The 16,367-nt window shown below is 34.4% G+C and overlaps 1 protein-coding gene across 3 annotated transcripts in view; it reads right to left on the reverse strand.

The window, feature by feature from the left end:
• Window positions 1-16,367, reverse strand: part of SLC4A10 (solute carrier family 4 member 10) — a 377,012-nt gene that overhangs the window by 21,849 nt on the left and 338,796 nt on the right. For all 3 annotated transcript variants that reach the window (XM_074215846.1, XM_074215845.1, XM_074215847.1), the window contains 3 exons: window positions 5,196-5,447; window positions 3,377-3,445; window positions 749-922 (listed from right to left, as the gene is read on the reverse strand). In XM_074215846.1, the coding sequence (XP_074071947.1) occupies window positions 749-922; window positions 3,377-3,445; window positions 5,196-5,447 (495 nt within the window). The remainder of the gene's footprint in view (window positions 1-748; window positions 923-3,376; window positions 3,446-5,195; window positions 5,448-16,367) is intronic.

A 16,367-nucleotide genomic window follows, 5' to 3' on the forward strand; every position in this document is an offset into this window, starting at 1 on the left:
TTTTATTTTGGTTGATATAAAAATAAATGTTAATACAAAAGAATATAGTTCATATCATCTGGAATATGTTGTTTAGAACTTGAAATTACTCCTAACACATAACTAATACTTAAAAAAAAATATTGTAAGCCTAAATATGGAAGGGTTGGGCATGTTATAATTATGATGGTGAAAGAAAATTTAAAATTCATATTTCTATTATGAATAAGCTAAAGTTATCTTGCCTAACTCATTAAAATCTATTAATAATTTTGTATTTTTAATGTCAGTATTAGACACAAGGAACTCTTATACTAATATAAATATCGATAGTAGTAATACTAATTGATACTAATAATATTGATACAATATCTTATTGATATCAATATGTTTATATTGGAATTTTTTTGTTTTGAACACCTCTTTTTAAGTTATGGAGTATATAAGAGACTTAAACTCATTCAGTTCCAAAATATTTCTTTCCTCATGATATTTATACCTTAATCTCAAGTTTGGATGTTTTTAAACATCTATTTTTCCTCCCAAACTAAATTTCATGTCAATTATTCTCACTGTTAAGGAGATAAAACTAGCCTGCATAATTGAAATTTATAAATAATCCAAATCCTAATTTTAGTCACTCATTTTAATCTATTATTTCACCAAAATGAACTGATTTCAATTTTATTATATTTCACTCTTCCTATCCTCTGAGTGGAGGATCCAGTAAAATGTCCACATGCCAGCTCCTTGCATAGCGTTTTCATACCATCATGGGAAAGACAATAGCAGCTCTTGAAACTTTTATAATCCATAGGAGACCAAGGCAACTCATCTGAATGATGGTGAAGAGATGGACTTTTCTTAGGGGTACATGTCGTAGGTATATGAAATCTGGCTGGTGTTTTGCTGGCATCCAAAAAAGTTTTATTCTATCAAAGAACTGTAAGAGAAATTAAATTATTTTGATTAATATGGAAAGAAGAACCATATTATCATAAAGTGATGTTGCAGTCTTAACATTTTAGCTTCATTTATCATTCCATTCACATTTGAGACTACAGGAAAAACAATGTCAGTACTTGGTTAGTTTAAACCTCAAGTTTCCTGGTTTTCAATGGGACTGTACTCAATCCTATGCTCTCATTGTAATAACAATAACAATAATAATAATAATAAACAACTTTAAAATTTGTTAATCACATTTAATTTTTATTAGTTGGTTGGATAAGACATTAGTGGGGATTCATTTATCTGATGAATTAAGTTCTACCCACTACTAATTAGCTGAGAAGGTCCTTGAGAAGATGGATCACCATTATTAGCATTCTAAACAACAAATAATCATTGAAATCCTATTATGTATTTGGAGGACACTGTTCTATGGAGGATAAACAAGGAGAGTCTTTTGAATTGTTTATCTTGAGTATTTAAAAAAAGTAATGTCTTTATATCTGTGTGGAGCAAAATTAATAAAGTAGAGTCTTCCTTAAAAAAGGGGGGGGTAAGTAAAATGAAATCACTTGGCTTATATATGAATTTCTAAGATTTTATAGAATTAGTTTTTCCCAGTGAACCTTTCTCCAGTTGTGAAGCTGCATAATTACATAAGTGTACCTTGGTGTGTGGGTGTTTGAATTGTTATTGTTTAAGTGGCACATTTGCTTTACTTTGGATTTTCAAAGTGTTGGAATGAATATAGAAGTGACTGTGCAGCTGAATACAGAAACAGTGTACGTGAGAACACTGTGATCTCTCTCAGTGTTTTTTCTACCACGTTTCAGAGTGAGAAGCCTAGATAATAAGTTTCTTAATATTGCCAAACAATCAGGTAACTTCTATAGAAGCCTCCCACACATAGGGGAACGATTTAACTTTTCCCTTGCTAATACTGGTATTTTACAAATACTCGATGGCTAATATTCAAGTAATAGTAACAATGGATTTTTTTTAATATTGTATTTGTCTCTTCTGATTACCTTTTCATTGCTCTACAATCACTACTATTTCAAGTACAAGGTGAAGATGTCAACGAACTCTCCATGAAGGACTTTTTGTTCTGTTTCATTTGTTGCTACTTAAAACTCATTAGATTTCTCTCCTAGGCCTTTGGGTAATGTTTTCCTCGATTCTCATTTGAAAGATTCACACCCCAAAGAATTCCAAAACTTGACATTTTTGTTTTATTCTAAACCTCATGGGTACAAAATCATGTGAGTGGAATTAGGGGGAAAAAATCTGTTGAAACCTATCAAAACTATTTTACTTTGTTTCTTAAACTTATGCTGCTGTATTTATGTGAGCCTGGGGCCTAATAATAAATACTTTTCACTTAGAGATGAAATTAGTGCTGGTGGAACTTTTGCCAAAGGCAAAAAAAAAAAAAAAGCAAAACAAACAAACAAAACCTCTTCCGGCATTTTTTCCTTGATTGCCTTACAGAAGCCCAGAATCATTGGAATTGTACTTTCCTAGGAGGAAAAGTTCTTGGAATGAATGAACTTTTGTGTGAGGAAAATTAAATTACACTTCCCTCAATTATTCTCCTTGGAAGAATCAGTTCCTCCTAGCATCACATAGGCTACCCCCCACTGTCTTATCCCTTCAAAGGACACTTTACATCAACTCAGATCTCCATTGATTTAGTTGTGTTTTATCTCAGTGTGGACCTTAGAATCAAGCTTCTTTTTGAATGTCAGCAGCTGATTCTTTTCCCAACTAAAGAGTTTTTTTTTTCTAGGTTAATGCCAAGAATAAACCTTATCCAACCTTGAGACTTTTAAGATTTTTCTTTTCCACATTTTTAAAATAAGGACAATGGGGTGAATGCAGAATAGGCCTGACACAAGAAGAACATAACAGTTTATGTAGTTCTTTTACTCAACCTAAGATAAATTAAACTCACAATAAACTTATCCTAGAACTATAGATTCTCTTATTTTGAGAGCAATAATTGGTCTGAATAAAATTCAATTGTGGAACACAGCTTGGACGTTTAAATACAAAGGAAACTATATTAAATATACCTCTTTACTTAGAAAATTCTCATTCTTCTTGCATATGGAATCTGTATCATCCTACAATATTAATTTGCTAATGATAAACACAATTTTATAGGATTGTGATTCTGGTGAATGAGGATTTGACATAGAGAGCTGGAAGAAACCTCAAATGTTTTTTAGCCTAGCCTCTTCTTTTTATAAATGAACAAAACAGATAAAGGAAGGTTACTGAGTGGCTAGAAGGATTCTACTTTGGCCTTTTTTTCCTGGTAAATCTTAACCAATTTTGGTCTAGATGACATATGGTCTAGTGTTAATTCCTAAGCTGGCTATCCCATTGTCCAAACACAATACTTTGTAGAGGAAGCTACAAGTTTTTATTTTGACAAACTTACCTGAATTCCCTTTAGAGATGAGGCACCCATGTAAAGAAATACCCCATAAAGCACTGGCATTGGAATAAACTGGAAAGGGATGAAAATCAGAGCAGTGAGAATAACATACACTTCATTAATTTCAGATATTATTCTGAGGTGTTATTTCATGGTTACCAAAGATATCCTAGTGTGACTTATAAGAGGCAAAAAATATTTTATATTTTTTCAGAAAATTTTAGCTTTGTCTTTACAATGCTAAAATATCAAGATGAAAAGAGAAAAATGCAGTTGATATCTAGTTACTTTTGTCAATACCAGGCTAGAAACAAGCAAGCAATTGCATTTTTACCTTTTTTAACCTAAAGTTCAAGCATCATCTTAATATTATTGGAGGTAACCTTGTAGAATAATATGAAATAGACATATAATTCTTTTTTTTAAGTTTTTTTTGCAAGGCAATGGGGTTAAGTGGCTTGCCCAAGGCCACACAGCAAGGTAATTATTAAGTGTCTGAGGTCAGACTTGAACTCAGGTACTCTTGCCTCCAGGGCCAGTGCTCTATCTACTGTGCCACCTAGCCACCCCAACAAAGAATTCTTAAAATTTAATTTAAAGCAAAATAATTTGTTTATATTCTTTAAGTTGTAGCCAACTGAGAAAAAGTAATAGCTGCAAGTCTAATTAGTACAACCCAGAACTGTTCATTAAATTATATGAGACAAAACAACTATTTTTAAAAATTTTACAGTGGATAGAACACCCCTTTTAAACATAAGAAAATGAATGCATGCATGGACAATTGTCATGAAATAGGTTTATGGTGTATTTAGAACAGGAGATGACAAATGTGGCCATGGACAAGTCTCTGCTCATCTCAGCTCCTCTATGCAATGCCCAATATCATTAATTGGAATGATATCTGCCCGCTGAGAAGAAAATAGAACCTTTACTTAGTTTGAACCTACATCAAATTCAGAATGTCAGATTTTTATTGCAAAAAAAAAAATCAATAATGTCAGTCAGAAACAAAAAAATGTCTTTTTTTGCCAAGAAGTTGATCACAGTTAGAATATAATTTAATCATGTCAAAATGATGTTCAATTGTTTTCAGTTGTGTCCAGCTCTTTGTGACCACATTAGGTAAAGACTGAATTGGTTTGCCATTTCCTTCTCTTGCTCATTTTACAAATGAAGAAGTGAGGTAAACAGGGTTAAGTGACTTGTCCAGGGTCACATAACTAGTAAATGTCTGAGGCTGGATTTAGATTCACAAGGATAAATCTTCCTGGTTTCAAGCCCAGTGCTCTATACACTATGCCACCTAGATGCCACCAATTTAGACATTTATTTTTATCAAATTAAAGTCTATGTGTGTGAGATCAGAGATTTACAGTTGAAAGAAACTTTAGAGGTCATCTCTAAGTTCTTCATTTTATCAAAGAAGGAAATGAGGCTCATATACTTAATGAGAAGTTCAAAATGTAAATGGGAAATTTTTGCTTTCAGTAAAGGTCATGTTTTTGTTTTTGTTAAAATTAACAATAAGCATTTATTTAAAGAATAGGTGATTAATTTGCTGAACCATTTTTGTTACTTCTTTTTTTGGGGGGGGGATTTTGCAAGGCAATGGGGTTGCCCAAGGTCCTACAGCCAGGTAATTATTAAGTGTCTGAGGTCAAATTTGAATTCAGGTCCTCATGACTCCAGGGTCAGTGCTCTGTCCATAGCACCACTTAGTTGCCCCCTGAATCATTTTTAGAAAATTGAAATTTACTTATTTACAATGAAACATATACTTTGTCTACTGATTTCATGAATAAATTTAGACCTGATTTACCTTAAGAATGCTGGTCATAAAGACAGATGAACCCATAAGGACAAAAATCATGAGCCCTGTAACTCTTTGTTCTCGGATGCCAAGAAATTTGGGTTGTTCCCCTGGGGCTGAACATTCGGATTCCAGTTTCAGGCTGTTCACGTGAGTAATTGAGAGAACGGTGGCAGCTACAAACCATGGGAGTCCCATAATGGAGCATACACCAAGCATGACAGCTACCATCAGTAAATCCAGATGGTATCCACATCCTTTCTGTTGGGAGGAAGCAAAGATTGTTACTTCTACTACCTGAAGAAAGACCAAGAGTAAGAACCACCATGCATTGGTAGCAGCAAAAACACAAGGAACATTATTTACTATTTTGTACTTTGGATGACTTATACTAAAATGGCATAAAAATCAAAGATATAAAAGTGACAGACAATAGAGAAGTGCCTAGAAAACTAGAAAACAGTCAGATATACAACAGCTAGGATTAATGTCAGTAGCTCATACTTTTCTTGATAAAATGTGTTCCCAGATTAATGTAATCTCAATTTCTAATATATTTCCAACATACATGTATACTCAGGAGGAAATTAAATTCACAACTATTCATTATTAAATGCTGGCATATAGTCGGGGATACAAATATAAAGATACCATATATGTAGTCAAGGAATACATATACTACTGGGGAGTGATATATATATATATATATATATATATATATGTGTATATATATATATATATATATATATATATATATATATATACACATAGCATGCATACCAATAAGTATAATTCAAGGCAATTGGATGACACAATGTATAGAGTGTTGGATCTGAAGTCAGGAAGACATGAGTTCAAATCCTGACTCAAACTCTTACTAGTTTGAACCTGGATAAGTGATTTAAACCTTTGTTTGCCCCAGTTTTTCCTTCTCTCAAAATGGAATTAAAAACAGTGCCTACCTTCCAGGGTTGTTATGCAGACAAAATGGGATAATATTTGTAAAGCATTGTATAAACCTTAAAGTGCTATGTGAATATTAGCTATCAAAGAAAAAAAGTCAGGCAAAGTCTTTTGGAAGAAGTTGTACCTGAAATGAATCTTGAAGGAAGAAAAGGATTCTGAAAGACAAGGATGATGTGAAAGTTTCTGAGAATGCATGTAGGCAGGAGATAGGGTGTCATATTCAAGGAATGACTAATAATATGATATGGATGGAATGTAGATGCATGCAAGGTAGAAATTCTGTAAAGACTTGATAGATGGTTTGGAGTCAAAATAAGTGGCAACAGGGAGTTGCTTAAGGCTTAAAAGTCAGAGAATGACATGGTCAGACTGTGCCTTAAAAAGATTATTTTTGGCAAATTTAGGGTGTGAATTAGAGAAGAAACTGAACGAAGAAAGAATAATTAGAAGACTATTACAAAAGGCAAGAGGTGATGAGTTCTTGAATAAAGGCAAATGTAGAGAAGGAATAAATGTTAGATATATTGTGTAAAAGGAGATGATGGGGAAGGAGAATGAAAAGTAAGGCATCATTATGAGGTTAGAAACCTGAGTGGCAGGAGAAGAGTAATGTGAAGAATAGTAATAAAAAACGTTAATGCAAAGAATAGTAATAGAAAAATTTAGAAGAGGGAAAATTTTCAGGAAAAGAGTATGAATTCTGCTTTAAATATGATGAATTTGTGATATTTATTGAACATACAGAAAAATATATTTATCAGGCAGTTGTCAATCTGGGTTTGAAAGTCAGGAGAAAGAGATTTGGGGTGAATTTAGGGGCTTTTGCATAAAGGTGAAAACTGTACCGTGGAATCTTATGAGTAAAGCAGTAGATTGTAATTTGAGAATGGAGGATCCAGGAAAAAGCCTTGATGGATATCCATGTTTGGGGAAAGAAAGAGGAAGAAGAGGGGAAAAATGGATTATGAACCTGAAAAAAGATGGAAAAGAACCATACCTCTAAGCATGAGTATTCTCCAAGCTCTGCCCTTGGTCTCATTTTCTCAAATGATGAGCTACCCATTAGTGAACTCAAAGGAAGTGATAAAGAAGAAAATAGCCCCACAGAAGATTAAAGGATTATATCCAAAGGAAAGGAGCATGCAACAGTATAAAAAAACTACTGGAAATTCAAAGAGGATGAAGGCCAAGTTACTAGACCATCTGTAACTCTGGTCAGAAAGAAGAGTTGAGAAGAAAATGAGGTGGAAGAGAAAGCATTGGGAGTAGACAACTCATTTTAAGGTCTTAGCAGTAAAAGAGAGAATAAATCTAGGATATCTTGAAAGAAGTCAGGGTCAAGGGAGATCATTTAAGGATGGAGAAGATCTGGCAATTTTTGTAAACAGAAGAGAAGGAGAGAGGGAGAGACTAAAGATAAGAGAGGAGGGAAAGATCACTCTGGAAAACACCTAGAGAAGAAGGAATGAGATCAGGGGAAACATAGAAGAGTTAAATTTGAAAAAGAGAAGAGGCCTGTCCTCCCTCAGAGATTGGAAGAGAGGAGAGAATGATTAGAAATGTATAATAGTTTTGAGGTATGGAGCAGGGGAGGTGAGAGAAGAATGAAGACTGATGACCTCAATTTTCTCAGTAAAATTAGAAGGAAGGCAATTGACTAAGAGACAAGGCATTAGAGAGAATGAGGTAGAAAAAAAAGAAAAAAGTTTGAAATAGTTTATCTGCAAAGTGCAATAGAAGGTCTTGTTGGGTCTTACCTAGTAACATAGAAGGTCCAGTTGAGATTAGATGACATAAATTTATAGTGAATCTAGATAGTCTAGTTATGCAGTATTGAACAAAATAGGAATAAGAACAGAAAAGTCAGATGAAGAAGTTCATTTTAAGTTCAGGACTGGCAGAGTACAAATGTTGGCAAGTTAAAAGGACAAGAGTAGAAGGAAGTTAAATTGGTCAACTATATGGTTAAGTGTATTAAGAAAGGCATACAGAACCAGAATATGATTGGTGCTAATTAGAAGAGAAAAAGAAGGAAGGAGTTGTGGTATGGGTACTTTAGCTTAGAAGGAATGAAGTAGAGGGAGATAGAAAGAGTGGTAGGTAGGAAAATGAAGGGGGAATTTCAGAGTTTGAGATAAAGGAGTTATTGACCACTCTCATGAGGGCCTGAAGATAAGACAAGATAGGGGGTCTGAGAATTGAGAAGCCTGATGAACTAGAAAGCATTGGAAGGGAACTTTGCACATAGATCTAAGTCACCAAATATAAGGGAAAAAAGAAGGATATAAAGGAATATTGTGATCCAGATAATGTATTATGAGAAAGGAGAGGAAATGTTCCAAGGTTTAGTAGATGTCTACACCTATAGTTTGGATAGGCAAATATCGAGGAGTGGAGTGAACCCAAATGAGGAGAATCTGGAGAATCTTCCCTCTACTAATGGTAGAGAGAAGGTCAGGAAGCAATAAAGAGTAGGTTGACTTCTCCTTTTGGGCAAAGGTAGAGATGGGCATTCAAGCAGCAGCAACCAACTTATAGGAAGGATATCCAAGATATAGTGTCTTTTGGGGAGAGAGTCTGATTCCTATGATTACCATAAAGTACAAAGATTATAAGATATAAAGATCTACAACAAAACAAAACATAGTGTTAAACAATAAGATGGGGGTTCTAGAGAATGGAATAGAATGGTAGAACAGAGGAATATAGGGACTGGAAAGGCAGAACTAAGGTAATAGGAATGAGCAAGGAGAAAGGACTTAGTAGCAATACTTTCTTTTTATTTGAAATTTTTACTTTTCAGGGGAAAAATGCATTTTTCAGTACTTGTAAAACTTTGATATGTTTATACTAATTTTGAACTCAATACATTTTGGAAGTCTGGAATACTCATCAAACCCAATTTAATATTCAATGTGAACAAAAGAGAGAGGAATACATTAGATTAGAACATTTTATGATTAAAATTACTCATAGCAGCAGCTTTCGAAAGATGATTTTATTAAATCAAGTTATTTTATTACTACAGTAAAATAAGGCCATTTTAATATTTTAACACCTTTCATTTATGATTTTAACTGACTGTTTTATTCTACTCATTCATTATAAGTTTTCATGTGGTCTAAAAGTTTAAAATTAATTTGGAAAACATTTCTTTGTGCTATGATCACATAGAGAAATATAGAAAATAAATTTCTATGAAATCAGGTTTACTTTCCTATTTGTAAGCAGATAACTTTTGAATTATACTTCTAAGGGGCCCAGGAGAGTGGAGTCTACCAACGATAGGATGGAGAAAGAATTTTATGATCAAGTTCACCAACCTCCAGGGTTCTCTGATTCCAATACACTAAGGAGATTTGGGACTGGTGTTTCACTTTTCACAGCGTGAAAAGTGGGGAGCTGTCAGTGAAGGCAGCAGAGAACTCTGGGTCAGTGATTCCATATAGACCTTCCATATGAGGCTGACTCTACCCTTATTATCAACTTAAATGAATGATGAAACAAATGTTCCCATTAGTGTCCAGAGGCCCCATCTGTACTTTGTCCCTTTTCTTTTACTTTAGGAATGACTTTAGAAATGACCCTATTTATTTTTCCACATGAGACTATTTTCACAGTTAATCTATGTGATAGAGATTAGAATCTGTAGTATCTTCTTTTCCATTGGTTTCTTTCTTTCCGGCCTCTCCTAACTTAAAACAAAACAAAAACAAAACAAAACAAAACAAAACAAAACAAAACAAAACAAAACATATTTTCTTGAGCCTGCAGGCCTTCTAGCTATCATCCACTCTCTTCTTCCTTTTGCTGCCAACTCCTCAAACATGTGGTCTACACACACAGCCTCCACTCCTTACCATCTGAAGTCACTGCAATCTGGCTTCCACCCCCAGCACTCTATGAAAACTGCTCTCTTAAAGGTTACTGATGACCTTTTTCTTGTCAAATCCAATGGCCATTTCTCAGGCTTCATTCTCCTCAATCTTTCTGTTACTTTTGATACTGTTAACCACCCACTTTTTTCTGGAGTTGGTCCTCCTGCTCTTCTCTCACTAAACACTCTTCCTCAGTGAGCTCATCCACCCTCATGGCTTCAACTCTCACTTCTATGAAGATGATTCCAAAAGCTATATCTTCAGTCTCAACTTCTCACCAGTTCTACAGTTCCATATGTTGTTTGAGTATGGAACATCTCTGCTTAGATGTCCCGCTATCATCTTAAGCTTATACTTAAAATTGAGTTTACTTTCTAAGATGGTTTACAAACCATCCTACCCTAATGCCCAGCTTTTTCATATCCATCACTTGTATCATCAAATTTTCTGGGCTTAGAGAGACTAGAGATTTTGTTAGTTATCTCCAATTCTTTCCTCTCTTTGATTTCTTTTGTCTAATCTGCTACAAAACACTATTTTTTCTCTTTAAAACATTTGATTTTCTCTTTGAAACAGATTTTCCTTCCTTCTCTATTTGTTCTGCTACTATTCATACTCTTGTTCATTTATGTCTTAACAAATTAAGTAGTAAATCAATTCAACAAGTATTTATTAAACATCTACTATATACTAGGCAGTGTAGGGTTAGAAAACTAAAACAAAACAGTCTCTGCCCTCAAAGAGATTATATTCAATTGGAGAGGAAGGTGATATATAAAGCATTCAGGTTTTCATTTCCTTTTGTCTGCCCTTTTGAAATAGTTGGTCTTTCTACCTCAAATTTCTCCCTACTTTACTGCTCCCAGACACATTTTCCTAAAAAATACTAATTTTGTGCTATCATTCCCTTGCTTAATAACCTGTCATTGTTCCTTACTACCTGTCATAGAAAACTGAAACTCTTTTGTCTGATTTGAAGCCTCATTTTACTTATCCAAACATTGCCTCTATTTAAGTACCCTCTGCCACAGTTAAACAAATTTTATCTTTTCCTTCAAAAGCTATGATCGTTCTAGGCAAAGTTAACAAACAGCATGAACAAAGACACTCCTGGAGGTGAGAAAATGAAATTCATGTTCAGACAACAGCCAATACTTTAGTCCTGTTTGGATGGAACATATGAAAGGAAATTGTGGAAAATAAGATGAAAAAGGAAGTTTGGCATCCAATGGCAGGGGACACTTAATGCTAGGTTAAACAACTTGAACATTATTTTGTAGGCAAATACAAATCACTGAATGTTTTCAAGTCTGGAAGTGACAGACTCAGAATTGTAGATTTAGAGGATTATCCTGGTAGGGATAAGTGGGATAGATTTTGTGGGTGGTATACTACAGACATAGAGATTACTTCAGAGTCATCTTTATTATATATTTAAAAGGAATAGTCAAGTGTAGATAATAGATTTGTAGTTTCATGTGCAATTGTCTTTTTATTATACTGCCAAGAAAATGCTTGTTTTATTCCATAAAATTTAAAATTAAATAAATATATTTAAAAAAGTCTACTACAAAAATCTAGGGATGAGGTAATGAAAACACAAATTGTAATGGTGGCAATCAGGAAAGAAAAGCAATGATAGAACTTGCAGGACTTGGCAACTGTGTAAAAGGGAAAGGAATGGAAGAAGGAAGACAATGATGAACCTAGTTCATCTATTAAACAGTAGACATCTTTGTTTTAAAAAGCGGAATAAAGGGCAGATTTACCAATAATGCTTGCTTTGCAGCTTTAACAAATATCACTAATTGAATTAACAGGGTCCAGATGATAAATTATCCTGTGTCTTTCACAAAGGATTTAGAGTTGAGAATGAACTTGTTTAACTCTCTCATTTTAAAGGTGAGAGAAATGAGACTAGAAGTTGATGACCTGTTTAAAGTCACATAAGTAATAATTAACCAAGCTCTTTATGCCAGTTCTCTTCCTGATTTTGATCATGCTGCTTTCTCACCTAGTAGGGGCTTAGCAAATATATCTTAAATTGAATTTGCTGAGTTCATGTCCATTTAAGGCTTTCATCTAAAGCTGCTAACCTTCCTTTTTCTCACCATTTCTTCAAAATCTTTTCCAGAAAGACACTATATTGCATGAGCAATATAGGGCAATGTTCTGAAGATAAAGCAAGAAGAATTAGGGAATGTCTTGTTAGAGATCATTTCCTTCTGAGCAGCTTCAAGTGTGCAACAAAAAAGAATGTGGGTGGTGTGGGACAGAAGCAATACAGGTGGTTGCATAGTGGAGGGTATGGTCACTGCAACATGACTTCGAAATCTTTTGTGTTCCAGAAAATTAGGAAGTAATTCTCTTCAGTGGGTGGGAAAAAGGAGAGAGAGAGAGAGAGAGAGAGAGAGAGAGAGAGAGAGAGAGAGAGAGAGAGAGAGAGAAGAGAAGTTTTATGCACAGAAAAGGTAAGATGTTAATAGCTTTCCTGGATGTGAAACATATTTATTAAGAAATCATGTCAAAAACTCTTTAAAAAGTGACTGTCAAGGGTTAGTGATACATACCAAGAATAAGGATCTTAAGCAGTTCTAAGTGAGCAATTTTCTGGAAGTCTTTCAATACAATATATAAAGAATAAGCATCTGGTCCCTTTATAAACTGTAATGGAAAGTCACATCTATAATTGAGAGTTTAGTCACCCATCACTCTCAAGGAAATGGTTCTGAAGAAGGAAAAACGGTGATATGTGCAACATGGATTTGATGTGCTCTATTTAGCCACAGAGGGAGGAATTAGGAAGCAGTGTCTATTATAGTAGGGAAGATTTAGATTTGATTCCCTAACCATTAGAACTCTTATGTTTCATTTCCCATTTCTTGGAAATCATAGGATCATAGATTCAGAACTGGAAGGGATGTTAAGAAGCTACCTAATCCAAACCTATCATTTTACAGATGAGGCTACTGAAGCTCAGGGAGGTGCCCAAGGTCATGTAAGTATTAAGTGGCAAAACTGGGATTGGGATTTGAACTAACATACTCTGAGTCCAAATCCAGCACTTTTTTTTTGACATTATCATTGTGCTTTAATATTGTAAAGAGAATTCAAGTTCAGGTATAAATTGCACTGGATGATTTTTGAAATCCCTTTCTCTTTTTTTTGTAGTATTTCTTTTAGGTTTTTGCAAGGCAAATGGGATTAAGTGGCTTGCCCAAGGCAATACAGCTAGGTAATTATTAAGGGTCTGAAGCCGGATTTGAATTTAGGTACTCCTCACTCCAGGGCCCGTGCTCTATCCACTGCACCACCTAGCCGCCCCTGTACTATTTTTTCAGTTAAACTTTTATCTTTTCCTTTCTTTCCTCTCTCTCTCCAGGTTTTGAAGAAACAAAGAACAAGAAAAACAAAACCCTTATAAGAAACATGCACACTCTGAGAAATCCTTTCAGACCCAAGGTTCTGTGAATTCTGAGTTTGGCCAAAGCCAGCACTGCGTTTGGAGAATGCAGAACAGTGAAAGATACAAGGTTATTATTACCATTAGAATGTCCCTTCTGAAGGAGCTTACTTGTAGATATGATGATAGTGAAGGCAAAGGAAGTGAGGTGAAGCCCCTCATGAAGCAGGTGGCTTGGGGATTTGGGAAAGAGACCTTACGTATGCCTTGGGCTTGTCATAGTCCTAATGTTCCATATGGTTTCATTATGAGACATAGTTTCCTAGAGGATTTAAATTTCCATAACTGTGATTTCCAAATCTGTTCATACTTAAATGGTATACTGACTTAGAGTAAGCAGGCAGGATGGACAATTCCTCTGTGACTCTTTGAAGGGGAAGGACAGAAACTATAAAAATACCATTTTCCCCAATAGTTTCATGTACCAAGGAGGACATCTTGATTAAATACAAGTTGAAATTAAAACCACTCCAGAAATTCACCTCACCTCAAAGTCTTCCCACTTGACTTTCATTTAAAATGTGCCTTTACATACTTGGACTTCCTCACCAAATTAGTAGCTGGAATAAATGCCAGCCAAGAGGAAGTATCCCCTTCTCGGTGCAAAACAGAGAGATTTCTACCTTCTGACATGTTTCTGTGGAATTCATTCTCAGATAGAGACAGGACTGGAGCATTGATTCTCACATTCATATATGAATCATAGGAAATGGACATATGGAAGGAAAAGGGAGCATAGCAACAGGTGATGCTACACCAGACCCCACTAAAACCAACATGCAGCAAGACAAGAGGCCAGCCAAGAGGACCATCTGATACCCAGATGCCACTGCTGAAAAAATTCATTCCAAAGCTTGGCAGCAATTTCCTGCATCTGTCAAGTTAACCACATGAAAGACTATAGATTGACATGAAGAACCAGGCTGACAAAGAGGGCAGAAAAGAACACATCAAATGCTATAATCCTCAAGAGGATGCGAAGCCAAGAGAATGTTGCAAATGCATTCATTTACTCAAGTGATCTGTGATTGTATTGCTCCTTATTAAAAGTGATGTCAAAGAAGAGTGAACTGTCTGCAGATGCACATTGAGATGATCCTAATTAGATTTTCATAAAAACTTCCCTCCCCAGCCCAAAAGGTGATTAAAATTTTTCCCCCATTGGTAGAAAGCCCATGTAGATAGAATGTGATTACCCTTTGACCCTTGATTCTCATTGCTAGGCATATATCCCAAAGAGCTCAAAGAAAGAGGACAAGGTCCCATATGTACAAAAATATTTATAGTAGTTCTTGTTGTATGAAAAGGAACAGGAGATTAAGGAGGTGTCAACCTATTGGGGAATGGCTAAACAAATTATGGTATATAGATGTAATGGGATAATGTTACACCATAAGAAATGAAGAAATGGATTGTTTCAGAGGAAACTGTGAAGACCTCTGTGAACTCATGCAGAATGAAGTGAACAGAACCAAGAGACAATTTATATAATGACACCAATATTATGAAGAACAACAACTTTGAAAGACTAGAATTCTGAACAGTGCAATAACAAATTCTGATTGCAAAAGGGTTAAAGATGAAAAACACTTCTTAAGAGTAAGAGAATGAAGTTAAATGAAGATTATTGAATACCTCTTTATACATGGTCAATGTGAAATTTGTTTCACTGGATTTTGCATAGTTGTTATAAAGGTTTAATTTTTTTAATTACTCAACTGAAGGCAAAGAAATAGGAAGGAGAAAAATTAAATTGATTTTTAAAAATAAAAATAACAAATTACAAGTAAAAAATTTCAGGTATTCTCGGATTGTTTTTTAATCAGCCTGAAAGTATTCCTCACTATTAACTAAAAAAGAAGACTGTAGATAAATGTTCATAGAAATCCCCCAAAAAGTATATGCAAAAAACCTTGAGAATTTGAATAGGGGACAAAAAAAGAGAGACAGGTGGCTACAAAATGGCTTAAAAGTATTAGCATTCTTCCTGAATCCTCTATTAGTTTCCATCATTTTAAAGATCCTGTTATGAATGATTAGAAAAGATACTGATTGAGTTACTCCTTTACTATCTTTACTCAAAATTTTCCATTGAATATCTGTCTATCTAGCATGAAACCATAAATCAACCCTCCTTGATATGTACCAAATGTTAAAATATAACTTTCATTTCTCCTAAAATATAAGAGGATTTTTTTGTTTCCTCTCAAAGCAAGTGTTTGAGGAGGTTTCATCACTTTTTGGAAAGTTTAAAACAACAGAACAATATTTAACAAAGAATATTAGGCCCCTTTTTATGGCTATTTTTTTTCTTGAGCCTGTGGCTCTGTTGATATTTACCAAAGTTATTATGGATTTTTAAGCATGAGAATAGCCCAAGTTAAAATGTTAAAAAACAAAGAAAATTGATAGAGAAGGGGTTAGTGGAACACATGATAAAAATTCTATCAACTATTTGATAGTTGGGAAATTGAGGAATCTAAATTTAGACATTCTAAAATTAGTAAATATTTATCAAAGGCTTTCACTAATCTCAGGTGGTGTTTTCTAATAACACACAGATTATTACAGACATGCCATCTTCTTAGCAATTACCAAGAGCATATGATATAATAAATATAATACCCTTTACAAAAAGCTCATATACTGTTGTTTTCTCCAATTGTGATAGTTTAGCTTTTTGCTCTTCAGAAAGTTATCCCTGTGTCACATTTATTTACTACAAATAGCTATAGCTTTGTTTTTTCCAAGTTAATATCATAGCTACATCACAACAAATAGTTTAGAATTTTTTTTCTTGTCTTATCAAGGTGCACACAGTCCCATAAAACACTGTATGATTTAAATTGCTCTGATAATCTAAATTCCCCCCCC

Source organism: Macrotis lagotis, chromosome 1 (genome assembly GCF_037893015.1).
Source record: "Macrotis lagotis isolate mMagLag1 chromosome 1, bilby.v1.9.chrom.fasta, whole genome shotgun sequence".
Lineage (NCBI taxonomy): Eukaryota > Metazoa > Chordata > Mammalia > Peramelemorphia > Peramelidae > Macrotis > Macrotis lagotis.